The 26,488-nt window shown below is 45.0% G+C and overlaps 1 protein-coding gene across 2 annotated transcripts in view; it reads left to right on the forward strand.

The window, feature by feature from the left end:
* Positions 1-26,488, forward strand: part of GRM7 (glutamate metabotropic receptor 7) — a 219,736-nt gene that overhangs the window by 186,190 nt on the left and 7,058 nt on the right. Inside the window, exons 9-10 of one of the 2 annotated variants that reach the window (XM_085235846.1) lie at positions 6,779-7,025; positions 11,435-11,527. In XM_085235846.1, coding sequence (XP_085091972.1) covers positions 6,779-7,025; positions 11,435-11,505 — 318 coding nt within the window. In that variant the 3' untranslated portion in view covers positions 11,506-11,527. The remainder of the gene's footprint in view (positions 1-6,778; positions 7,026-11,434; positions 11,528-26,488) is intronic. The other variant, XM_031555624.2, reaches the window with a different exon arrangement.

Raw genomic sequence — 26,488 nt, forward strand, 5'->3', positions numbered from 1 at the left:
TCCTTGTGGTAGGAGCAGTGGTTGTCTCCAGCTGAGTGCGTGGAAGAAGCTCACCCAGGCACACGGTGTTTGTTTTATGGTGATCTGTCATTACTTTGATAGTTCGTACAAAACTCCAAAGTCCTATTTAATGAAGGATAAACAAACAGATCATATTAAATATTTTTTTAAGTTAAAACAAAGCAAACAGAAGAGTGTGATATTTATTCGTGTCATTATTTGCAAACAATAATTGGAAAAAAAAAGAACAAGACTTAAAAGACTGTTGGAAGAAAGTTGTGTTGAACTGCCCCGACAAAAATGAATGTTCTTCAGATTTTTAAGGGTGCCATCCTGCTTTCAGCCCATCAGGTAGGTGCTGCTGTGCTGATGTGAGCTCTTGTTTGCTGAGGGCAGGCAGGTGGCTGATGAGCTCTTTCTAGTGTGAGATATGGTTGTTATTAGCATGTGGAAAAGTAATTTGAGGAGCTGTTTTCCAAACCTTATTCTTCTTCCCTTTCATACCTTATAAGGGATTGTGATGCTGTGCTGTGAATCCTTTGCTGTTACTGTGGAATTCTGCTTTTCAGTTACACTGAAATACACCTGCAAGGTTAACCAACAGCTTTATCTGACCTACCAGAAGTAACGCTATGAGATGTTCAGAAAAAGCAGTCAGGCACTGACACAGGCACTGCTATGGGCTGCCCAGGGAGTGCTGGGGTCACCATCCCTGGAGGTGTTCCAGGTCAGTGGGCATGTGGCACTGAGGGACACGGCCAGTGGGCATGGAGGGGTGAGTTGGACTTAGTTTTGTGGGTCCTGGGGGTCTTTTCCAGCTTAAATGACCCTATGAAGAATACTGACTTAACCCCACTGTGCTCACTGCTGAAAGTCACCCCGCCCTGGGTCTGCTGTAAGCAGGAGTGCGTGCTTCCTATCAGGAGCACAGAGCTCCTCTCCAGGCTGCAGAACAAACATGGTTTTTAGCTTGGAAATCAAGTTGAAAAGAAAGAATATGTGCTTACCTCATCGCCATTTAATTCTGCTTCAGTCCATCTAAAGTCAATTGAACTGTCGTAGGCACAAGTGTGTTGCATTATTTCTGTACAGTATATATAAATGTAGGGATGTAGAAGTCGATGGGCACTGAGTGCCAGAGCCCCACCTGCTAGTGAGAGGCCTGCATTTCAGGTTGATTCTGCAAAATTAAAGACCTTCTTCAAACCTGAGAATTGTTCTAATATTGCAGTCAGTGAGGCCAGGAAAGGAGGTGGCCTACAGCAGGGATCACAGTCCTGCCTCATTTCTGGGCTTCTTAAATCAAGGCACAGCACAGAAAGTCTCCTTTTCTTGAAGTTGCAGTAAGTGGAAGTTCCTCACAGAGGGCCCCATCTGCAGAGCTGCTGCACTGCACACCTCCAGCACTATCAGCACACGGCTGTTCCAGCCGAGCCCCCGCTGCTGCCAGCCTGCAGAACACAGAGTGGGTAAAGGGAAATCTTCTGACACTGAAATCCCATCATTTTCTCCAGTGTCACCTTTCACATAATTACCAAGCAGAGAATTTATAATTAGATGGTGTGACTGATTCTGTGACATTCGCATAGACGTTTCACAAAGGCTATTTGCGTGCCTTGCTATTTTGTACTGTAATAACTGCAATCAGCATAACTACTATGATTTGTTTATCAAACGTCCCCTGGGTAGCATCCGTTGTCGTCTGTAGAAGTTGGTGAGCACCACAATTTACATAGCATTCCTGTGCCAGGCTGCTGAGGTGCTGAAGCTCCACTGATGCTCACAGAGCAGAAGGGCTTCTCTGTGCTCTGTGCACGAATGGGTGCAGCTGTTGGCCTCTCTTTCCAACACCACCTAATGTCCTTCCTGCTCAAATAAGGATAAGTTAGTTTTCCTCTAATGGTCAACAGCGTTGTAATCGGTTGGGTTCATGAAGTTGTGAAACTCTGCAAAACAAAGGAAGAGTTGTATCTTCACAACAGGGATGAAAGGTGCGGTTGCTGAGCAATGGAAATGACAGGTTGAAAAGTGATGGGATGAGTATGTTCAGTGAGCACCCACCCATTACGTTGGATGGCGAGCTGTCGGCAGGCTGTGGCTGTGCTGCTGGCCATGTTGCGGTGCTCAGCCAGTGATACTGAGCCCAGGCAGCTGACAGCACTGCATGGCTTGGTGTCACAGCGCCTGGTGTTGTCACACATAGAGCATGCGGCTGTGCGTGTGTCCCACTGACAAAATAATCAAAGGCAATAAAGTACGATGAGCTGCTGGCACGGTGTGGATTATGCTAATAGCATAGGAGCAGGAGGCTGCAGTGGAGGGCACACGGTGTAGTCCCCATCTCATCTGTCAGATCCCCCCTGCAATGGCCAATCTCTGCTCCCTGCATCCATGACAGATATTTGCCACTTTTGTTGAAAAAAACGATCCTCCTGGAAAGTCACCGGGGGATGCCAGAACCTGCTGTCCACAAGGCTTTGTTGCTGTTGTGGCTTTTTTTTCTTTCCCCTCAAAATGATGTTAGCCTGAAAGAAGGGCAAACCACTTGCCCTAAGCGCTGCTAAAGCCTTCTAATCTGGGAAAAGAGATTGGGTGGGGTTTTTTTTTCAAGCTGCTCTATTCTCTAAAGGGCACTGCTAAATGACAACTTCAGCAGATTATGATGCTCAAAGGGATGGGAATGGAGGCAGAGTCCTGCAAGTCACCAGCATACAGCGTAGTGCGGTGTCTGCCGCTGAGCTGCTGTGTGCCCAGGTCTGCCTGGAGGGAGCTGCCTTTCCCTGAGGCGCTCATCCATCAGTCCCACCGGGGAGCCGGAGCTGCCAATGATGTTCTCCTGTACCAACACGGTTTTAGGGGTTCTCTGCCACCGTTGTTTCTCTGCAGTGACATCTGCCCTAGGTCCTGACTGCTGGGTGAGGTGCAAACGGCCGCAGCTCATCAGGAGGGAGAGGACACTGGTTCTTTCTATGCAAAGAACAAAACTTCCAGTGAGTAAAAGGTATTTCATCTTTGTTTAATTTGCCTTTAAAATGCCCTGCTATCTTTGGTGCAGGCAGGGGCGTTAGGCACTAAAATGTCTGAGAACATTTGTATTCAAGTCTTTTTGCTTTCCGTATTTTTGCAAGCACATCATGCAATGGGAGCTAATCCTGGTTTTTATTAAGAAATGTTTCTGGTCCTTATGTCTGTGTAATGTGATGTAAGGGATGAGCTGAAATCTTCAGATGACCTGGAAGAGTCTTCTGGGAGATTTATAAACTGTCTACTTCATGTGTAAGAACGTTTGTTTTAATTCCCATATAAAAGTGAGATAAATTGGTTTGTGATAACACAAGCCCAAAAATATCTGAAGTTACCCATTTATTTCCATATTGCAAAATAACACCATTCACTGCCTAATTACAATGCTAAGTTAGATAAAAGGAACTCTTGCTCCTGATTAGACTATGAATGCAAAGAATTAGCCGACAAAAAGTACTGGAACTGCTAAAAAGTCTTTCCTAAGGAATGCTGCTATCAGTTCAGTGATCATGGCCCAGCAATGCAAACCTGGCACTGCATTAGTGCAGACTGACAGCCCTGGTCCTGTGGTGCTTCGCTTCTGAGATCCATTCTCATTCTCATTCTCACTCGTACAAAATTGTCCACTGATATTTTTTGCGCTATAAAAATTGCTGGTTCTTAGATGCGTATTTTTGAGACCAGTCTAATTTTCTTTCAAGGTTTTTAGGGTAATTTTCATCATTTGCATGAATAGAGCAAGAATCTGCAAAATACCGAAATCTAAAATTCAAATGGGAATCCTTTATGTAAAATAGATGATAAGAGCTAGGTGTCTCTGCATGTGAATGATATCCTTAGGGCTTCGTTTTCTCCAGTGCAGCGCTTCAAAGCTTGATGCACTTGTAGCTGTAACAGCAGTGTGTTTAACACCAGGTTCGAATCCATCAAAAATGAGAACCTGCCTGGGAAGGATGCGAGTGAGTGACCCCCAGGTGGCTTTGTCCTCACGGTGCAGCAAATGTAGCTTCAAACCTCAGTGGAATTGGGCTTGCAGACCAAAAGCACCACTTTAGAAAGCTTTGGTTCCTGCTGGAAGCACTCAGCTGAGCCCTAGTTCTCATTCACTTCAAGTTAGAGCCTCCCTTGCTGAATCCGCTTCTTAATTTCTTAATTTCATCTCCAGTTTGGAAACCGGGTTTCACTCGCCATCTATAAAAGGTACGTGTGAGTTATCAGACCTGCATTGTTGGTTAAATCTCATTCTTTGTATTTTAAATCACCAATTTGCATTCATCTAAAATGCTTTCAGAGAATTTATCAGAAGAAGCGAAATAAGAAATGAAATAGTTTCATGTAAACTGCATTTTTATGTTTGACTGGTAAAAGCCACAAAGCAGAGATAAAATACATAAAACTAAGGTTATTCATAATAAGCATATCTCTTAGTTTCCCTTATCTTTATAAAGCTCCCGTTTGTCATGAGAAGCATTATGTGTCACTCATCCTGCCTTGTTCTACAAAAGCTCTTTTCTCACTCTCCTTTTATCTCCCATCGGCGATTCCCAGGCAGGAACCTTTGCTGGCACACTGCTGCAGAGGACCCCACTGCTGAGATAACTGCATAGCAGTCTGACTTTCCGTCCCATAGCAGTATGAGGAAATGGTGCTCAGCTCAGACTAAAAGGCTCCTGGCACACGTGGCGATGGCAGCAGCCCTGCAGGGTGGGAGCACTGGGGAGGTCACACTGGGAGGCCAGACGTGGAGCAGCCCATGAGGAATGGCTGAGGGATGCTGCAGCCACACTGCTGAGCTCCAGCACCCACAGCTGAGCACACAGCTCAGCAGCCATGGCTGAGCAGCACTTCCCAAGGAGCGGGGCAGAGAGCTTCTCTCAGAACACGGTGTTCAGTTCCCAAAAAGAGGTGTTAGCATCACATCTCAAAGCAAACAGCTGCTCCAGGATGCAGACAGCGCCTGGTAAAGGTAACAAATACTTCTCTTGCTGAGGATCCGTTTGAAACCTTCTTGGTGTGTAGTGCTTTTCAAAGTAGCTCCTGCTCAGCTGCATGTCTCCTTTCTGAAGGCTCCAGTGCTGTCACACTGTGGGTACGGCCGGCTGCTGCTCCTCCCTCTGTGCTGACACAACTCCAGGTCGCACTGCTGGCAAGTTTATCAAAGCTCCTACAGGGAGCAGTTGGCAGAGAAGCCGAAGGAGAAATAGGAGTTGAATGGATAAAGTTGGCAATCCAACACAGAGGTGGTGTTTTTGCCTGCAGAACACCGTGTGTTAAGCTGCTGTGCTCAGCCAGCAGCTTTATTTTGTTCTCCAGTGGTCCATATTCCTGCTCTCTCTGTAAGGGTTCTTATGTTCTCCAGGGAAGTGAGGTTGCAGAACATCACTGTGTGTTTTTCATGTGGCTGCATGGTGGGATTTGGCCCAGCACTGCTTCACAGGGTGGGATGGGATTTGTCCTAACATTCCAGCATTGATAAGGTTCTGATCACATCAGTGCCATTCCCTTCTGATAATGGGTACAAAAATGTTAAGAAGCACTGCAATCTTTGCTTGCGTGCGTTGGTATAGAGAGACGTCGTGCACAGCACATTTCTTATGTTTTCTGTAGGCACCTTATTGCTTCTAGTGTTGTCTTCATCAGTGTGATAGCAGCAGTTACGGAGATATAACAGCAAGTCCAGAGACATTCATATTTTTCCAAGTGTGGATCTTTGGAAGTATCTGAGCAGGGTCAGCATTTTCCTGTGCCATTCTATTTATTTATGGAGCTCTTCCAGCAGAAATGCAAACTGATTAGCACTGAATAGCAGGAGAAGAGAAAATAGTGTTCTGAAGGAATTGCCCATAGTATGTATTATCTTTTGCATGTGAATGGATGTACCATATTTTTACCTTTTGAGCAGGATCTGCAGGGAGTTTACTTCTTTCAGCTCCTTTGCACCTGTATTGTGCTGTCTCTGTGCCTGTTAACTCAAAATAATCATTATAGTTCACTTATCAAGCGTTTTCTCTAAAAGGTAATTAAAAAAAGAAGAAAGGCTTTCCTGCTTTCTGTATTTGCAGAGTACACTTGGCAATCCTTGTGTTCCTTGAATACTCATCTCATGGGAGCAGCTGATCTCCAGCTTGCACATACACCAGTTTTTCATACTAAACATAGCTGAGCATTGGGAACACACAAATCACTGTGTATTGTCTGCACAGTTATTTCAATGTACAGAATTAAAGCATACTAAAAATAATTTAAAAACCTTCCTTTTTTTTTAAGGTAAGTTTTTACTAACCCATATTATTATAGATTTAATGTTCTTTTATAACTTAGAGTAGACGTAAGTTTCAGTTTATACCAGCTTTATTGAAATCCACATCTGTTCTTCGGTCTGTAAGTGGAAGGAGGCTGTGAGTGTGTGAGAGGGGTTGTGCTGGTGCAGGCACGGAAGGTCTGTGGGAGCTGCTGGCTGCTGCACGTCACAGCAGTTTGCAGCACAGTTCTTGGCTCACACATATTTGGTTAAAACTCATTAAAAAAATGATTTAAAAAGAAATTTGGATGGTTAATAAGGTCAGCGTGCCGTGCTACAGCCCCAGAGCACCCATGTGAACGCTGAGAGGCCCAGTGAGTCAGAGCAGCCCTGCTGGGGCCGTGCTGCTGTTCCCGCCGTGAGCCCCAGGGCTGTAGCCCATGTTCTGCTGTAAGCGCTGCGCCCGCTGCCCAGTCTGATCTGTAATAGTGCCTCATGTGTTCTGTCTCCTAGCTCTACATACAAACTACCACACTTACAATATCCATGAACCTAAGTGCTTCAGTGGCCCTGGGGATGCTTTACATGCCGAAAGTGTACATCATCATCTTCCACCCCGAGCTCAACGTGCAGAAGCGGAAGCGCAGCTTCAAGGCCGTGGTGACGGCCGCCACCATGTCGTCCCGGCTCTCACACAAGCCCAGCGACAGGCCCAATGGCGAGGCCAAGACGGAGCTCTGCGAGAACGTGGACCCCAACAGTGAGTACTCAGCTCTCCTTCGTGCCGTGCGTGTGTCAGAGGCCTTGAGCAGTGCCGGAGTCCTGGGGAATCCGTGTCGTTTGCCCTTTGCATTTAAAGATTTTTGATGGCTCAGCTGTGGTTTGTATGAATGTCTCTCCTTCCTCCTCACTTTTTGAGTCGTGCCAGTTGGCAGCACAGCGTGTGGTAGCCGTGAGGGAACCTCCTCCTTCCCCTCCTTTGTGCCAACACCCTCAGGTGCCGCAGCACCTCCAGCCTGTGCCACACCAAACCCTGCAGCCCTGCATGGGGGAGGAGGGACAGGCACTGAGCTCACCATTAACCTGAGATACAATTACGTTTCCTGCAAAGTTTCTTTGCCAAAATCTCACCATCCTTGAAGGCTCCCATGTACGGGCTTGATCCGGTCCTGTAAAACTGAATGCAAATTTTGTCATTGATTTAAAAGGAAAACAGATCAAAAAGATGCTGCCAATTTCCTCAGTGCGTGTAGTATGGTATACTGTAGCACAAAATCACATACTGAGGCCATCATATATTTGATTTCCATTTGAATCTGGAGGGAGCTGAGGAAGGAGACAGCTGCACAACTTTGTAGCATAGTGGAAAGGTTTGGGCACGTCTGCAGTTTTTATGAAAAACAGATCTGAATGTGGAGGAATGCCCTCTGCCTGCCTGTGATCCGTTTACCCATTTGCTGATGCAATTTCTGCCACTTCTTGTCTATTAAACTGCTGTCTGAATATCTGCCTCAAAGCAGAAACTCTGCTGTCAAAGCAAAGTGGGAGCAGCCAGCAAATTATTGTCACAGCACTTTTCCTCCCTTTATTCACCCCTTTGTGTTGTTTCTGCTGTGCCTTATCAGACAGGTATGCTCCTCTGGTGGATGGATTGCCCCTGCCCTGCACCCAGCCCACAGCAGGGGTTGGAACTGTGTGATCTTTAAGGTCCCTTCCAACCCAATCCACTCTATGATTCTGTGAAACCATATTCTAACTGGAAAAAAAGAATCTACCTTCAGAAACTGTGAACTGTCTCACAGTTCTGGCAGAATCAAAAGAGAGCGAGGAAATGTTTCTAAAAATGAAGGACCGTATCATGCCTCCTCTAACAGAACCTTCACTGCTCAAGGAAATAAATCTACTTCTGTGTTAGGGTATTGGTATCATATTTGGTATTACAGCCAGAGTGGGAGCTGCAGAACACTGTGCTACACTGCATGGCTGTCAAAGGCTGCCAGGAAGCAGCCCTGCCCCTCCACCCCTAATTCTCCAGCTATGATGCTGAGGTTGAGTCCTCCTGCATGTGGGGCAGCTCCTCTGTGTGTTGTCTGTGGGGGGGAAGGAGGAGGAAAGGTGAGGAGGGAAGCAGGCCCTGAGAGCCAATAGGAGAGGGAAGGGGAGTTGGATTTGCTGAACTGTGTTGCAGTGTTTGCTGTGCTGGTCTAATGAGTTGGGGTGAGTTTCTAAAAAAAAATCTAAAAATTTGCACTTAAAGACATAAAACACGTGAAAAGCAAAAAAAAAGTTCTAATACTGAAATGTTCAGTGTGGTAACAGAAGTGTTGCCCTGCGGGACTGCAGTTTGGGGGTTTTGCACTCTTGGTTTCCCCTTCTGGTCTCATTCTCCTGAGCTGCATTTATTTGCTCTTTCCAGGCTTCGGAGGATTCTTTCCTCCCCCAAAACAGTCCTTCTTTCCTGGAAGGAAATATTTTTATTAACCAGTTAAAACCCTATATTTCCTATTAAAATCATTTTTTCACCCAGGGACTGTATGCCAAGATGTGCTTTTAAGAGGCAGTAAGAGCAGTAAGGGGTGGATTCCTCCCCTGCACGGTGTGTGTGTTTCTGCTCTAAGAATCCCACCTTCAGGCCTGGGTTGTTGGCACTGCTGGGAAGTCTGTGCACAGTCTGCTGGGAGAGATGCCATCCCAGCTTTGAAATTGAAGTAGATGACAGGAAAGTGCTTTCTGTGGTCTCCTTGGCTTACATGTAGGACTCAGAAGAGTACACATTTGCTTGTAAAAGCTTGCCAGTCAGAACGTGTGCAGTCGTTAAATGGTTTTCTGCAGATATTGGGCTTTTTAGTCTGTAACGTTTGCAGAGAACGTTATCTTTTAAAACTTTTAATTAATTACATAGATACATCTATCAACCTATGTTCATATTACATGGTGCACCTAGCACTGTTATGTCATCCCTTGCATGTGTGTTAATACATACTGCTAGAAGATCAGATGAAATATACTACTGCTGTACTTGAAGTAGCAGGGTACATTTTCCACCCCCATAGAGTTACGTCTGATGGGAGTTTTGCATGGTGTTCAGTGGGATGTCAGTCAGGCCCTTAATCAGACAACATTCTGTGTGTACATCTAGTTCATTGAATACCTGAGATGAGTCTCTTTTTTTGCTCTTTTGGAGTTGGCTGTGAGCCCCACTGCAAGCTGGGCTGGGGAATGGGGGACATGGCCAGGGGTGGGCAGGGTCCCTGTGCTTAGGAGAGGTGGGCTCAAGCTGGGATTGCAGAGCCAGTATAGAAGAAGAAACCACACTAATGTGGCTGGAAAGCATCTGGAAATGCAGTGACCCCATGTCCTGCCCTGTTGGAGGAGCAAGGATTCATTGTGTTGCAGTTTTTGCTTCAGGATGTCTCAGAAGTGAGAAATTTCACAGGCTGAGCCCCTGAGCCCTGACCTGGGAGGGCTTCCATGCTGAGTGGGTTATATTAAGGCCCCGCTTTTCAATCTGGAACTTTGTCACTCTTTTAATCATTGCAGTTTTCCATCTGCCATGGCAGGCTTTTACTCATTCAACAGCTTTTTTCTGTTAATACATGTTTGCATCTGAAACGTTGCGGAGCAAAGTTGAGCAGAAACTGGGGGCACAGCAGCTCTGTGTGTGCAATGAATGCATTCTGTGCTGTGTGTCCTTGGTGGATTCTGTGCTGGGGCAGAAGCTTCTTGTCACAACTGACGCTGAGCTGGTAGCGGTGCTGCTGCTGGGCTCTGTGTTTGTTTCTGCTGCAACAGTGGTGTCAGACTCTGAGAAAACATTTGAACCTCCAACCCATACTTAAGGTTAATAAGCTTATATTGAGATTTACATGTAATTATTCCTTCTCCTTAGCAACTTGTCTTAATTCATGGCTTTTCCAAACACAGCAATGGGGAAATCAGCATCTCGATTGTTCGATAATAAGGAGGTTGTGCTTCTCATGGGCTGGACCAGCAGATCTTCCTGCTCATCATCTATGAGAGTGGCTGTGGACAAGTTCATCCTCATCTTTTGCTCTTCTGTGCTATGCTGATAAACTCTGAGACTAAGAGATGTGTTGCACCCCACTATTAAGTGCAGGGAACAGGAGGTGTGCAGCATCTCTGTGGCAAAGCTGAGGACACCCATGTGGCAAAGAGCAGCTGGGAAGGAATGGCAGCGTGCAGGAGGAGATGTGAGGAGTTTCGCAGAGATGTGGTGAGAAGCAGCAAAGGATTGTGTCCCTGTGTGCCAGCCATGAAGGTTAAGATTTGAACGGTGAGAAGGATCCAATTTTCAATAGCTCTGTAAGCCTGTGGGCTTTCAAGTTAGCAGGAGCTTTGAGGACTCAATACCTACTCAAGCATCTTCAAAATGGTTTTATTTTTTTTCCTTTCTCCTTTCCTTAGCATTAAGTAGAAACTATTTGGCAGTTGATTCAATTTCCAGGAGTGAAGTGAAATCTCTGCCTGTTTTTCTGGAAACATTTCCATTTTAGAATATTGCTTTCCTGCTTGCTGCCACCTCCTAACTCTGCCCAGCACGATGATGAGAACAGGGCACGTCAGTCCTCGTTTTTCTCCATGTGTTGGGAATGGACATTGACTTTGTCATCAGTAAAGTGTGAATAGTAAATGTGGGTTGCAAACATCTCTGCAGATGTACAAACACTGCTATGCAAATGCTGCCGTGCTGCGCTCTGCTCTGCTCGTGTATTCATCCATGTTGATTCTTAACACCTCTGACATGACATTGCCTTTTCCATTCTCTGATGGGAAGAAACTAAAACGCTTGTCAGTGATGCTGAGGAAACCAAGAGTGAGCTCAGAGATGTAGAAGGACTGGGGAATGTTAAATGGAAACCAAAATGCTCCGGAGTTTGTTCAGGGGAGAGGAAAAAATTCAACCAGATCTGCTCTGCTGTGAGCAGCTGCTCTCATGCTCAGAGGTACCCGAACTTCTGTGAACTGGTTCCTTTATTCCCAGCCCAGAGCTAATTTCATATATCAGTGTATCTCAACTATCCATTATTACTGCTCTCATCTGAGCTTTTTGGTCAGATTAATATCATGGCTCCAATGACAGGGAAAAATTTGAAGAGTTTATTGTGAACAGATGCATTATACATACCAATGTATTTACTTTTCCTGTAGACTGCATACCACCAGTAAGAAAGAGTGTTCAAAAGTCTGTTACTTGGTACACTCTTCCACCTACTGTATAGCTTTTGCCTGCTTTCCAAAAAGGTAAGGAAAAAATCTAGCTTATTATTACTTTATTCTCAAATAATTTTTGTCTCACATGAATAAATGAGGAATGTGCATTAGTGCAGCTATGTCAGAACAAGAGTCTGCCTTAAAAATTGTTCACATCCCGTGCCGAAAGCACCCACACAAAGGGCGTGCTGCAGGAAGGGAAGAGCAGAAGTGGGCAGTGCCCACGCAGCGCTGCAGGAGGACAGGAGCCGGGTGGGCCCTGCAGCCCCCCGTGGGATGTGGGTCCCAGGGAACCCTTTGGAGGTGTTTGTTCCTTTTTCACATTCTTTCAAATACCTCTAAGCCACCAAAATGTGATTATGGCAATCAGATCTAACAGCTAACAATGCTTTTGGGGTTGCCTGGCAGTGTGGAAATAACAGATGTGGATGTGCAAGCACTCTTTTTTTACATTATAAATTGCCCCAAAATAAGTTTGCAAACTACTTTTTTTCCTTCACTGTGGGTGACTGCTACTGAATAACCACAAGTGAACAATTTTTGAGGGCTGGCTTTTTCTAAGTGTTGTGACTGCCTGCGTGGTCATCTCTTGCGCTGATGTCGTCTTTGTGACTCCATGAACCAGAAACTGCTGTTTTTCTAGTGAAATTAGGGGAATGAGAAGCCAACAGCCATTATTAATTATTTCTCATATCTGCAGCTGTGTGTGCTCATCCAGCTTTGCCTGCTCCTTTGAGGCTTTGGCCAGGTCTGAAAGGCACTGCCCTGGTTACTGTGGTGCTGTGCAGTCAGGGCTAGAAGAAATTGCTGAATATACAGCTTTCAAAACCGTGTTGAGCTTATCCCTAATAGGTGGGAACTTGTATCAGCAAAGGTAGGAATGTTGCTAGAATTGAGTCACTGAGTCACAGGGCAAAAATAAAACCCGACTCTAATAACCTTAGCTGGTGTAAACTGCCACAGCTCCAGTTTCAATTCAGCTTGAGTTCTTGTGAAGTGTTCAAATTGCTTTTTATTGTGTTTGAATCATGCCTGTTATTCTAACTTGCCCAGCTCTGGCAGAAAGCCTTATTTAAGGTGTGCTGCTCTGTGTGAGCATCAGAACAACTGACTTACCTGAGGGCTGAGGTCAGGAAGGTTGGTGGTTGGTGATGGGTGTTGAGGGAAATATGACAGAGTAGTTGGAGAGGAGGAGGAGATGCTCAGAGTGCCATTGCAAATATGAAAGAGTAAAAGGTGACTACGTGGAGATGACACTGCTCAAAGAAGGAGAGCAGGAGGACAGTGGGGACATATGAGAGGCCCTGAATCTTGGGAGAAATCACTTTTTTGTGTAAAACCTTTAAAAAGTGTTTAAAATGTAAGGCATTAGGAGCTGACGTGTTTCCAAAAGTAGATTTTATAAAGATAAATGTAACGTTACCATATAACGGAAGGAACTGGTATCTGCAGAGGCACGCATAGTTTTGTCATCCACACCCTACAAAAGGCAGTTGGCCATTCAGATTCTTTGTTCAGATGTTAAGATCTGCACGATGCAAAGCCATGAAATATGCCACTCTGCACTGTTCTGCACTGGGTGCTGCTCTCTGCTCCCCTCACAAATGCTCCTTTTCCAGCTGGGCTGGCTGCTGGAGCTCTGCTTGCTGTGTTTTGATTTGTTTTTCCGGTAATATAAAACAAAACAAAAAAGTCAAAGAACACGACACTACATTAAAAGCAAAGCAGTGATATCGGGAAACCATCAACTTAGTTGTAAATTGACTTTATTTTGGTAGTAACATATTTGTATGTCAGTATGAACATGGTGCTTAAACTGCTGCTTGACTGTATCAATTTCTGCTACGTGATGCATGGAAGGATATGTTTATAATGCTTTCAAACTGTTTTCTTTGAGTGACAAATAGGACTTCTTTCCTAGTGAGACTGATTTAAATACGAGGCTTGAAAAACTCCACACAAGAGTGGGAGGAGAAACAATCGCCGTCGCCCAAACAGGCAAAGAAGCATTGAGTGCACAAGTGCTGCACTCCTGTCTGCAGCCCGGCCTGCTGCTCCTGCCAGCGAGGGCTGAGAGATGCTTACATGGAGCAGATGGACCCCTTCTGGTTCGTGCTGGGGTTCCCCCACCTCACCCTGTGACTGCTAGGTGCTGCCAGTGGCCGGCTGGCCCATGGAGCAGGCTGCAAGCTCTGCAGGACACTGCAGGCCCACTGGACTTACCTCCCAGCACCTGGGCACACCCTTCTCTTCCCAAGGCTTTCCTCTGCTCTACAAGCTGGTTTTTTTGCTCAATTTGTATGTAGAGGAATTTCCGTGGTGCTTGCAAAGTGCTGGGATTGTTTGTGAGGTCGTTACATTTCTCAGTTGTGCTTCTGGGATACGTGTGCCGTTGCTTAGACTGTGCAGCAATGACGTGAGCCATGACATGGTTACAAACCAATCTGCTGGTGCTGCGAGAGGCAAACAGGTCAAGCAGCCCCTGGGCTGTGCACCCCCATGAGGCCAGCAGCAGCTCAGGACCTGGCAGCCTTGTGTCCAAACTGCAGGATGCTCCAGAGCTCATCCTGCCTTAGAGTGTGCAGTGTAGAGCCATTATTTTCTAGATTGAAGCATCATTTTCATTTTAAATCCCACTAGTTTCATCCCAAGAAATAGTGCTCTGTGTTTAACCTCACTTGAAGGATTTTCTGTTCAGTGCGACTGCTAAGAAATGAGAATACGCAGTGAAAATTGATAAGTGAAAGACTTTGACTGGTCTTCACTGCATCTATTTATATTCCAGAATAACTTACTGAGAAATAAACATTTATCATAGATTTCTCCTAGCTATGATACGCTCACTTTATAAGCATGGCACAGTTGCATCCAAACAAGCATCTTCTGTGCATTGGCTGCAGCACTCTGCCTGGAGAATGGATTCCAAATGATATGATTTCATGCCTGAGGGGCTCAGGCACCAAATGCTTGAGCAAATTAACCCCCTTATTTAGCAAATTTTTCAGGTAAAGTTGTTTTTTTTCACCCCCTGCTGAGAAGGATCTGTTCTTTAATAACATGGCCTTCCCCCATTTCTTCTAGCTTAGGAAAATAAGCATTCCGAACTATCAATCTGAGCGATTGAACTATTGAAACTTGAGTTGGGGGTTATAAGTTGCTTCCTCTGCAGTAGCTTTGCAGTTTGGTTTCAGGTACTTTTTATTGTAAAAACTGAGCATTTTTCCTGCGGTTCTTAACTGATACTTGAGCTGCTCTTTTCTTTTGGTTTGGACTTGGCACAAGGAACTGGGCAATAAATGGGACACGGGGAACATCTCTTGCATCTCAGCTGCATCGCTGCAGGGTCAGGGCAGGTGTGACTCCCTGCTGGGCACTGCTCTCTGTCGGATGGTCTTTCAAACCACGGCCAGGCTTTGCTTGCTCCCGTCTGGGAGCAAGTTGCAGCAATGGTGGCATCTGTGAAAGACTTAACAAGAATGTTTCTTTTTGTTACAGATTGAATTGTCATTTGCATTTAACAAAGTTTAGAATCTTTTAAATATTATTGATGTTAATTCTTATTTTTATGCACCTTTGAATAAGATGGATTTTCAGCTGTTGTGCCACACTGCAGATTACAGGAGATTTTTTTATTTTCAATTTCCTGCAGCTCAGAAATGATTTTTCTCCCTCTTCTCACAATCAGTATGTACTATTTTTCCTGAGCTGCCTCTGGAGAGGTCAGGACCTGTTGCAGACATGCCTGTGGTCAAGAGATGTAAGCAGGGCTCCTTTATCCACCCTCGTGCTCCCATACTTTTGCAAATTCCAGCTAGGAACTGAAATGGAGGTATTTATTTCAGAAATAACTTATGTATAGCACATATTTTCTGAGCCCAGCTACATCCGATGTGGTTCCCTCTTTAATAAAGAAAAAGAAGCAGAACTTCTGTTCTAAGAACATACCTCCTTCCCCATCCTTCGCCACCCCACAATTCGCATTTATACGTTCCGTCTGCATTACAATTTTTACCCATCTCTCAAGCTCTCAATATCGATTTGAATCAATGTTTTCCTTCAGGTTTCACATATCCATGGCAGCATCTTGCTGCCCAGCAGCCAGGCCGTGCCAGGAATTATTCTCTCTAAACGTCTTATGAGCTGTACAAGTGATTTTGCAATTATTCTCCTCAGCAGTGCAAAGTTGGACTCCTCTCATGATGTTTCAAGATTTGAAGGGTATCCATTGCGGTGAATAAATATTTCTTATGCCACCACCACAGTTTGTATGGCTGAGAGAAGTCTGAGTTATTTAAAGCTTTCCTTTAAGACCTCTCAGAAATAAATCTGGTGTAACTAGACCTTGACCGAGGCTTGAAGGCAGGTTTGGGGAAGCCAAGTTTTGTCTTTTTGGCTTCAAGCATTGTTGGACTTGAGTTACTTACAAGATTTATTTTGCTTACTGCTATCATGTGGGCAGGAAATCTTGCTGGAGAAGCTGTGTGTATGGCACTGCAGAGCAGGAAGGAGCTGTGGGATGCTGGGATGCAGCAGCACCCAGCTGGGCACAAAGCCTGCAGCCCATAGCAGGCCCTCCTGTTTGCATGCACGAGGACCAGGCCTGTCCTGTAATGCTGCAGAATACCTGGTACTGGTGATGTGCTTTCATATATCCACTCTGTTGCATGCTTCCAAGGGGATATTTTACAGACTGTCTGGTGCTTTTTATGATACAAGATTGCAAACAGGTGAGGAGTTGGTCTGTTTCCACTGAAAAATGATGAAATTCTTTAAGGACTTAAATAATGACCCTGTAGTGTGAGGTTTGAACAGTGCTCGTTATACACGTTATTCTTGACTGTAGATGCTTTGATTATTACAAATGTAGATAGCTGGATAGATATCTTTGAGACACAGATGAGCATTCATTCTTTTATTAACATTAGCATTCCTCTTCTGTTCCATTCTTTGTCCTTTTCTGTGATCTTTTCTCCCAGGAAATTTGGAAGAAGAGCAAGCTGCAGATTTTGCATGTACACTGCTATACCTCATGGCCCAGTCCCACTCTCACTTCTTGCCTGATAGACTCTTAGCAGTGCTGAGTTATCCCTTTGGCTCATTTACACATTCTCACATCCTTTCTGGGAGAATTTTTCAAATTCTTATGCTGAAATATCGGTGAAAAGACAAGGATATTTGGCTCTCTTGTCATCCGTACAGTTATAATGAATCTCCCCTCCTGAGGAGGGTGGATGTCACCAGGCCAGCCCTGCCTTGCTGCTGCTCTCACACTGTAGCTGCTGTGCTCCCATCCTCACATCGATGTTAATGAGGCGTCAAAAGAAAGAGAAATAGGATTATGAGATAAGGCTGGAGGTTCTCAGCTCAATCTCTCTGAAAGCACTGAGATTGCCCCTGGCTGGGACCGGGAATGTTTGAGGCCTGATTCCTTTCTCCTCCGCCCAAGCCATGGGAAGCGTTACAATCGCATGTTGCAGCTTTCGGGATGGCTGCTCCCGTAAGAGTTGTTCCTGCTATGAATACCGTGTAACTGTTCCCAAGAGCTGCCTGTTTTGTGACCTCAGTGCAAAACCCAACTGGATACAAAGGCCTTCAGTGCCCAATAAAGACCGACTGACTGAGAAGTACGAGGTGGGCACTGTGTGTGGAAGCGTGGGCAGTTTGACCAGAAGTAGCTGGAAAAGAGACTTTAGGAGAGAGCAGATAACAGCCATTAAGTGGAAGATGGAAGGAGGTATCTGCTGAGCTTTGTGCTCTGTTGTGGCTTCAGAGAAAGTGAGGAAGCTGAATCTGAGACTTTCCAATTTAGAATCTTTGCATATTTTCTTGATCTGATTTGCAATTGATGATTTTTGAGGGCCATCTATTTGTTTTGCAGCCATTTTAGTTTGTCTGCGATTATTGCAGTGCATTAATTGCATTTATCATTGTTATTCACACACAGCCGGGTAACAGAGCCCAGGGTCAGGGCCTGGGATGCAGAGGGCAGTAAGGACAGGCCTTTGGATGCTGGAGATGCAGAACCCTGGGGATGTTTCTACTGGGCTGTGAAGTGCAGCAATAGTGCTTAAATTTGCTGCTCAGTGGCCGTTCTGTGCTGTAACTCAGCTACCTGCAGCTCGGTGGTCCTGCCGAGGGATTTCTTCACTTACACACTTGGTTGTGCCCAGCTCTGGCCAGTGGCAGCCAGTAACACACCCCTGGGACACACATTTATCCTCCCGTTTGCCAAGGAAAGATGTTTTTCCTCTTTTTCTTCTCCTTAACAAATTCTGTGCTGAATTAAAGCAGCCGTGAAGCAGCCCTGCTTCTGTTCCTGTGAAATGGTTTGCAGCCATCAGCACCACAGCAGCTGTCACAGCTGTGGGGACGGAAGGACGGTGATATGAATTATTTTAAGGACATCTAACATCTGGTTTAGAAGTGAGCGACTTCCATTTGTGATGAAATCTATATGGATGATAAGGTTAGGTGCAAAACCTGTATTAAATGAGTGACTTAAATTGTTTTCCCCTCTGGTATAAGGAGGAGGTTTGTTCACAGCTGTCACTGAAGGAACAGGATTGAGTGGATGTGGCAGTGGAGTTCTGTCAGCAAAAGTCCTCATGAGCTGAGCTGCTGTGAGGGCGCTCCCTTCATCACCCTCCCCACAGAAAGAGAGCAGAGGGCAGATGGATGTGTGGGGCTGGCAGGGCGGGATGCAGGCAGTGCAGGGCTGCCAGCAGGAGGTTAGAGAAAGGCACTGCTCTGGGTTTGCCTCCGGTCAGTCCCCATGGGGCCCTGCTGGGTTTGCTGCTGGAGATGTCACCCGAGCCGGAAGCAGAGTGCAGGCTCCTTACAGCCCATGCTCACCAAAACAAGGAGTCCTATCTGTGACAGGACTGTAAGCGCTGCCAAGTAGTTCGGTGGTGTTTCTTTTACCAAAGCCCTGGCTGTGGACAGGAGATTCCAACCAGGAATGTGAGGAAGCCCCGTCCGTGGGACAGCTGTGGCTCCTTGTTTGGTTTGCACCAAGTCCGTCAGGCACTGTATGGGGTGTGTGCTGCAGCTTTCTTCTCTTGAGACAGATGTCCTTCTCATGTGCAGGTCTGTCTGGATCCTTTGTAAGAAGTATTTTTACTAACCTCAGCCATGCTTTTAGTCCTTATGGTTGTCTTCTTGTTTATATTGCAAACAATTAGTCACTTCAATTCAGTGTCAGATTTTTGTACTACTTTACAATGTAAGCCATGCGTGATGGAAGCACTTAGGCTCTGAGATTCAGTGATGCTCATATCAGTTATGCATGTTTGTGAGCACAAGTCTGACCCAGATCTTGCCAGATAAACTGAAAGATAACCTTAAGAATCGCTTTCAGTGTTCGCTTTTCCTTTGCATGTTTGTTGTGGTTTGACCCTGCGGGCTGCTCAGCACCTCACAGCCACTCATGGGAGGGGCAGAGAATCAGGGGGAACAAACAAAATACCCGTGTTTGTGATAGCTGCCATTCCTCTGGTTGAGGAACTGCCATCAAAAATTCCTGGTTTGCTTCCATGATACACAGGTAGCATTATCCAAGCAGGTTCCTGCGTGCAGCTCTGTATCTTTGGTGTTTTTACTCAAGCCTTGATGGATATTGTCATCCTTGGGAAAAACAAACCCATACAGAATTTCAGCACGGCACCTGGAAATGGCAGTGCTGATGAACTGGAGGAGCACATGAGTAAAAAGAGCATATGGCAGAGCTGAGAGTTTGTCACTGACACAGAACTGTGCTGTAAAATGAGATAGATATTATTTTATGTTGACACAGATAGCAAGCAGAATAGATTTGTGCAGAAGGGGCCTGGTTTTGTTTGTCTTTTTTGGGGCCAGTAAGAAAAACAAATAAATAGCATATGAGAAATCGGTCTTTCTCAGTGCATCTCTCATATTGCAAATATGCACCAGTTTCACATCCAGCATCTCTGCAAAGCAGTGGTGTTTTTTCTTTTTATTAGCTTCAGGGAAGGAAATGTGTGTGTCTCTTTCCAGCAACATATGCTGATACATTAAAGAGGAGAGCATCCTTTTCTTCAAGAAAAATCAGTGTTTGGAGTTTGCGATGAGTTCATCTGTTTTGAACTCTGACAGTAAAGGAAAAGGAGGTATGTTTTTGCTTTCCAGACATGGTCATAAAAAGGAAGAGAATTAGACTCACATCTAAATACATGTAAATGCCCATGAAACACAACTGAAACACAAAATAGAAAAGAGAGGTGTTCCAGCCCTGGGATCTGTGGTTCTGCTCAGTTACTGCTCTGTAACAGCACTAAGGCTTACCTGGGGGACATCTGGCACTGCATCAAGGGAGACGTCTGCTCTTGCAGCTCTGTGGAGAACAGGGGGAAATAGTTGCCATAGTTACACCCCTTGTCACGATGCTTATCGTGTCGGCAGAATAAAGAGCCCTGTATTAAATCTGTGCTCCTGCTAATATCAGCTGTTAAACATTTTTGAGATATTTGAAATCAAGACTTTCTGCAAAAAAAATAAAACGTTGATTGCAGTGAAATGGTGCTGTTGAGCCATGCAGCTCAAAACATAATTTTGTTAGACATTTGGTATTACAGAATTATACAGCATGAATAAATATTCCAGTGAACTTAGCCTCTTTGCACTTCGTGAATATCCTTGGTTTTTCTATTAAGCTGTTTGCTACTTGCAGCTCCCTGCCAGGTGGTTGGGGCAGGGCAAACTGAAGAAGAGGAAGGCAGGGGCACGCAGTGCTTTTGCGCTGTACTGCAGTCATTCAGAGTTCCCACGCAGGAGGAACGGTGCTGTGTGTGTGTGTCCTCTTCTGCTTTCCAGTACAGCATACCCAGACGTGCAGGCAGACTAACAAACACACACATACATTCTTTGTGAAACTATCAAAGTATCTGCACATATTTTCCGTGCCAAGAGACCTGTGGTTTAGCGCATTAAGGGGATATTATTTACAATGCTGTGTTGCGTTTTTCTCCATGAGTAGGAGTGCCTCAGTTGGTCTGTCATGATCCACTGCCTGGTTTCCTTGCCGTGTCCATCAGGTGCAGGGCTGTGTTTGCTGAGGAACGTGCATGATGGGCAGTTCATTGATGGGGAGATTGACTTGAGCCAAAATCCAAACTCTGCCAAACTTTTCTCATCGGGTGTCACCTTATTTTCATTTCTCTGTTAAAACAAGCAGTTTGCATTTCCAGATCTTGGATTGGGTTTTGACTCCATGAGTGCCTGAGCTGTACGGTGGAAATGGATTGCTTTGTTTGAACCCAGGGCCCTGCAAGGCTTCCCTCTGCCTGCAGAAGGACACATCTGCTGTGCTAAGGCTGGGTGGGGGATAAGGCACGGGTAGGCAGGAGGAGAGCTGCGAAAGTTAGAGCAGGTAATGGAGTTCTTTGTAATTCCTTAACAGAGAAAAGAGAAAACACTGTTGTACTTTGACTCAGTGTGAAACCCATTATTGGCTACAGGTTTCTTTAGGAAAAATAAGTGCATGTTGTTCAATCCTACATTCTTCTTGTTTAGCAACTGTGTAGTATTCTGATTTGCTTGATCTTTATTAAGTATAATGATTAGTTACAAAAGTATTTTCAGCAGTTTGATCGTTGAACGAATCCAAGTTGCTGCACATGTAGAGCTGTATTTACTGAATGTGACAGTAAGAAAGAAAATGATTTGCATGGAGAAGTGCTGAGGTTTCCAGGATGGGGACTGACTGGAAAATGGTGCTTCCTAGGCAAGAGCACCAGGAATGTTTCCTCTGGGCAGGATGGAATGGTCTGTGTAGGAACCAGCTGGAACAGCATCAGGAAGAAAGGCGGCAGAGAGGAATCATTTCTTACAGCACTGACTCAGGGCTCCTTTGAGACATTTTAGAGGATCACTCAGGTCATAGTTTTAATTATGTTTCATACAAACTGTTTTCACATTTGGCTTTAACAGCTCTCAACAGAGCCTGGCTTTCCAGGTGAGATAACCAAAGTACTATTAATTGCTTTGTTTTAAGCAGGTGAAAATAATTTGCTACTATTCATTATCTTTCTAGTCAACAGCATTCAAACAGAAGCATTTTACTTGTAGCTGAAATTAGTATGTTTTCTGTACTGTCAGCTCCAATTAAAGAGTGATGCAAATCAGTTTTGTTTCTTCCCTGCCACCATCTCATAAAGATTTGGAAGTCCATTTCCTAAGCTCCTGTTTGCTCTGTGCTGGGGCACTGCTGCCAGCAGAGGAGTGCTGGGAATGAGGTTCAGGCAGTGGCGCTGCCTGGGGAGCAGCTCTGCCCTATCTGCACAGGTCGGGGGTTCTGCTCCCTGACCCCATCCCTTAGCTGCATCTCCCATCTTAAGTGCATAACTGCTCCAGCGAGTCGTGACTGCTCTTCCTGCAAGGTCTTCTTAAAGCCTCTCTGCAATCTTTCATTTGCTGGAAACGTTGATAAGGCTTTCTGCTGTTTATTCTTTGATCCCAGTGCCCAGTATTGCAGACGCTTTCAAACCTCACCTGACCCAGAAGTTTTTATCTGCAAAGCTGAACAAGTAGGAGATAGGAGACAGGTGCTGCCAAACACGCTCAAGATTGATGCTCTTCGGTGGTACAATATTTTGTTGGTTTGTGCTTTTATTTAGGAGGATAAAACTAATCCTCTTCTATTGCAATGTTATTACCTGACTCAAAATCTTAGTCTTACAGGCATCTTTCTGGCAAAAACATGATGCTTTCTCAAGCTGTAAATGTTATTTGTCGGGCTCTCTTCTTTGACACAAAGTCATGTTTGCCTCTAACAGCTCAGATGGGAAAATTAACATTGACAGCAGCCTCTGAGTCTGTCTCTGAAGGCATCTGCCTTAATAATATCTTGCAAAGTAGTCGAAGGTGTGGCTGATAAAAATTATCTTTTAGCACAGTCCTGAGGAGGCTGAAAGCAGTGTCTGTCACTGCAGGTAGTTTAGATCATCTTTCCAGCTCAACAAAAGGAGTTTATTGACTCTGACAGAGTTATCAGCATAAGCAGTTCAGAAGCAGAGAAATAAATGACATGCTTTTGTGTGTTTCCATAGAATTATCACTTCCATTGGTAAATATTCATAAATGATTATATTCTCTTACCGTTGCAAAGGGGAATGTGTCTCACATATTCCATTTATAGCCTATTTTAAGATCAGATCAGAATTAATACAGGTACGTATCTTTATAATATTCTTCAGAGGAGTGAATTTCCTGCAGCACTCAGCATTACTGGTGCTATATGCACATCTGCCATCAGGCCATGGCACTTTGGTAGTGCTCCTCAGCAGCACCTGGAGCAGGAAGGACAGCTGTCCTGCAGTGCTGCTGGGGGCTTGGCTGCAGGGAGGATGGCTGTGGGTTGCACGGTTTGATACAGAACAGCATGAGAAACACAGAAGTTCTCCCTTTGCCCGGGTGGAACGATGCTATAGAAACACTGTCAGAAGGCAATAACTTTATACTGTACTTTTCTTGTGAGCAATCCTGACTTTGCTGGGACCAGCAGGTGCTTTCCCATAACTCTGCATGAGCAAGATTTCAGCCACAGAGCGCAGTGCTGCTCTGGCCTGTGGAGGTGGAACTTGAGAGTGGAGTTCACCATTAAGCTGTCACAAAAATGAGCGGTGTATGGTTTGTGCCACGTTCTGTTGTTTTTTTTCCTTGCCTGTCTTTGCACAGTTTGCATTTGCTGTCCAGAGGGCAAAGTTAGGGAAGAGTAAGGGCTGCCCTACATCATTAGACAAAACTGCCAAGCGCATCCACCTGTATGACTTTCCCCTTGTGCTGGGGAGGTGTGACTTCAAAGTCAGTGTGCGAGAGACGTTTCATTATTTACCCAATGCACCGTATGAAAATGTGCCTGACTTTCAGATATGTGATTCAATCTTTGCTTTTGCTCAAGAGGAGAGTGCCAAGAGCAATGGTGCGTACTGACTTTGCAAACTAATCTTGACATCATTTTGTGGGTTTTGGAGTGATCAGTATGAAAAGCACCTCATCCTTTCTGGGATTCGCTCGCTAAAGCCTTCTTCACTGAAATTAATGGGGATTATTCAGAATTTTTCAGCTCTGTACTGTGTGGCAAGCATCCATCTCATACAGCTGCTTTCTCTACGTTGGCTGAGCTTAGAATTTTCGTGTCTCTATCAAGAAAAAAATTCAAGAGCCCATTGGTCTCAATCTAATACATCTGCAGAACAACAATGCAAACATATTTTATCTACTCAAACTCTTACAAACCATCTTAGGCTATAAAAATACCAGATCGTTTCCACTTTGGCCTGAGCTGATTTCCTCTTGCTATGCCATTGTCTCACCCAGGAGCTGTCTTTATTATTCTTCCTATCAGATACATTTCCTATTCTCACAAAAAAAAAAAAAAAGATGAACTGAAAACCTGCACGTCTGGTAGCAGTTGGTACTTGAAATCCTTATAGGCTAAATGGACTTTTGCTTAAAGAAAACCCCTCTTCAAATCCCAGTGTGCTCTGGGAAACTGGCAAGGTCGTACTTTTCTTCCTATTAAATCCTTCTGGGAACTTCAAAGCAATCCTAGTTAAAAGAATCCATTATAGTGGATATTTGTAATTGTTACTTATAGCCCTGGCACTGCTCGCTACGATATTTTGCCAGTCCCCTGGGCACAAGGCTCACTTCAAGTGTAGCTATATAATCCACTCCGCCAGCCATGCAGTCTGAGTTTGCCTAAGGGCTGTATAATACACAGGGTAAATATCCATTTCTGAAAGGGCTAATAAGAAAAAAGCCTTGAAGGAAAAATGTAGCCCTGGTTAGAATGCGACACATTTAGATGTGGAATAAATTTGTGTAAACAGGAATGTGTGAACATTCTTCATATAGAAATATGCACGCAGCATTTACCCAACCCTGCTGTGTACGTTACGTTTGTATGCATATGCATAAGTGTAATTATTCTAATAATTGGAAGCAATTGTTTCATTATTAATTGCATTCTGAAAGCAGCAGAGGTGAACCAGGTGAATCCACTTTATCAAATGTATGTAAAACAGCACTGAAGTGCAAGATTGCCTAGGCTATTCTTCTGATTGTGCTCTGCTGACATTAATCACTTATTCATCATTCCTGGGCATTAGTGTTCACCTTGTGACTTCCTTTGGACGTAGGAGCTTATAAACATTGCCACTATTCTGCAGATTGGAAGTGAGACTGGAGTGGCAGTGGTGATGCAGCTGGGTGGGCTGGCTGGACGGCTGGCTTCCAGCATCCTGCTGGAGCTGCAGAGCTGAGCCAGAAGAGAAGCTGGCCTTGTCCTGCTGAATTACTCTGGGGAGGCTTGTTTGGTGGCTTTCCTGTTGGTTGTCTTTGAAGCATTTGGTGTTTTTGTGACACCTCATTAGTACTGTGCCACATAGTTACACAAGGTAAAATTTGTTGACGTTGTCCAATCTGACTTGTGGTGACTTCATGCAGCGTTAGGATTTTCTACACCACTTCCCATCCCATCAGGTGAACTCTCAGCACTGAATTCCGTGCTCGCACGTGTTCCTAGCAGCAACAGGTGAATGAATTTCAACCTTAGGATACTTAAAAAGCTACTTAGTTTTGCTTCCGAAGAGATGGTGACCTCCTTCTTATATTCCTCACCCAGCTGGGTTCTGCTCAAAGCACTCAGACCAACCCTGGCACGCTGGTGGAGTGCCTGGAGCAAATGCGTCTGCAGGTACCAACACGGTGACCTCCAACGTCCTGAAGGACGCAGTGAGCGGCTTCAGGAGCAGTAGTTTTATTATTGCCACCTATCAGCTACTCATAATTAATTTAAAGAATTTTGTTTCAGAAACTTTATTGCATGTTTTTACACAGCTTTTGTGCATGTGGGTTTGGGTTGGTTTTCTTTCACAAGCTGTTTGCTTTATATGGATACATGAGAAAAAGGCAAGACTTCCATCTTCCTGACTACATAAATGTGTTTTCTCTCTCCCTGCTAGCAGGAGTCTCACAGATAACACTTTCTGTGTGAAGCAGCAGGAACACCTCCTCTGCATGCCAACCTGCTGCAGACAGCCCTGCCTCCTCTGCAGTGTGCAGGCAGGGCTGAGGAGGGCAGTTTTTCCAGCCTTGTTTTGCATGCGTCTTCCAACCTAATGAACCTCAGCAAAGCCAAATCAAATACCATAATGGCACCGGAAAGTGTTTGTTAGCAAAACTCATCTTTCAAAGAACATCTGATGGAAATATTTAAATTACCTTTGGCAGACTTTAAAGCTTTTCCTAACACCTAGTGAAATTTATTATTTATTATTTATTACCATTATCTCCTGGCACCCTGCAGCACTTCCAACCTAATGAATAAAACTTGAGAAGAGATTAGCATTGAACAAAACTCTAAATTCTTAGAAGAGAGGACCAGAGCCCGGGCAGAAGCGTCCCCTCAGGGCTGCCCTCCAGCTGAGCACCTCCCCAGGGCTGCACTCAGTGCTGGCCACTCAGGCTGCAAAGGCAAGCATCACTTCAGCAAACAAGTGGATTTTAGTGTTATCTCTACAGAAGAGTCTGAGATGAATGCCTCCAAAACTGCATCCATCCAGGAAACTATTCATTAGCAAAGTAAATGAAGAAAATGCAGCCTCTGCAACAATCTGACAACCTCCTAAATGGAACCCTTTCGCCCATAGATGGGAACAGAGATATGCAAACTTTGGTGTGTTCCTTCAGAAATGGCCCTGCATGCCCAGGCTGAGGTTTCTGGAGCATCACTTTGGTGCTGGAGAAGGAATTGGTACAGGTGAAGAGCCTTCCTTGTTCCACATTCCCAGTGACTTCTCTCTAGTGACCACCTGGCCAGGTGAGCTGCCCTGCTTTTAGGAAAGCAAATGGCCGTGGCATCGCAGGCCCTTGGCTGTGCTGAGCAGGCCCTGCCATGCGTGGCACACGTTACTGGTGCGGCACGGCGCGGTGCTGCTTGGCACGCGGCAATATGGGCACGCTCCTCTAGTT

Source organism: Meleagris gallopavo, chromosome 14 (genome assembly GCF_905368555.1).
Source record: "Meleagris gallopavo chromosome 14, MGAL_WU_HG_1.1, whole genome shotgun sequence".
Lineage (NCBI taxonomy): Eukaryota > Metazoa > Chordata > Aves > Galliformes > Phasianidae > Meleagris > Meleagris gallopavo.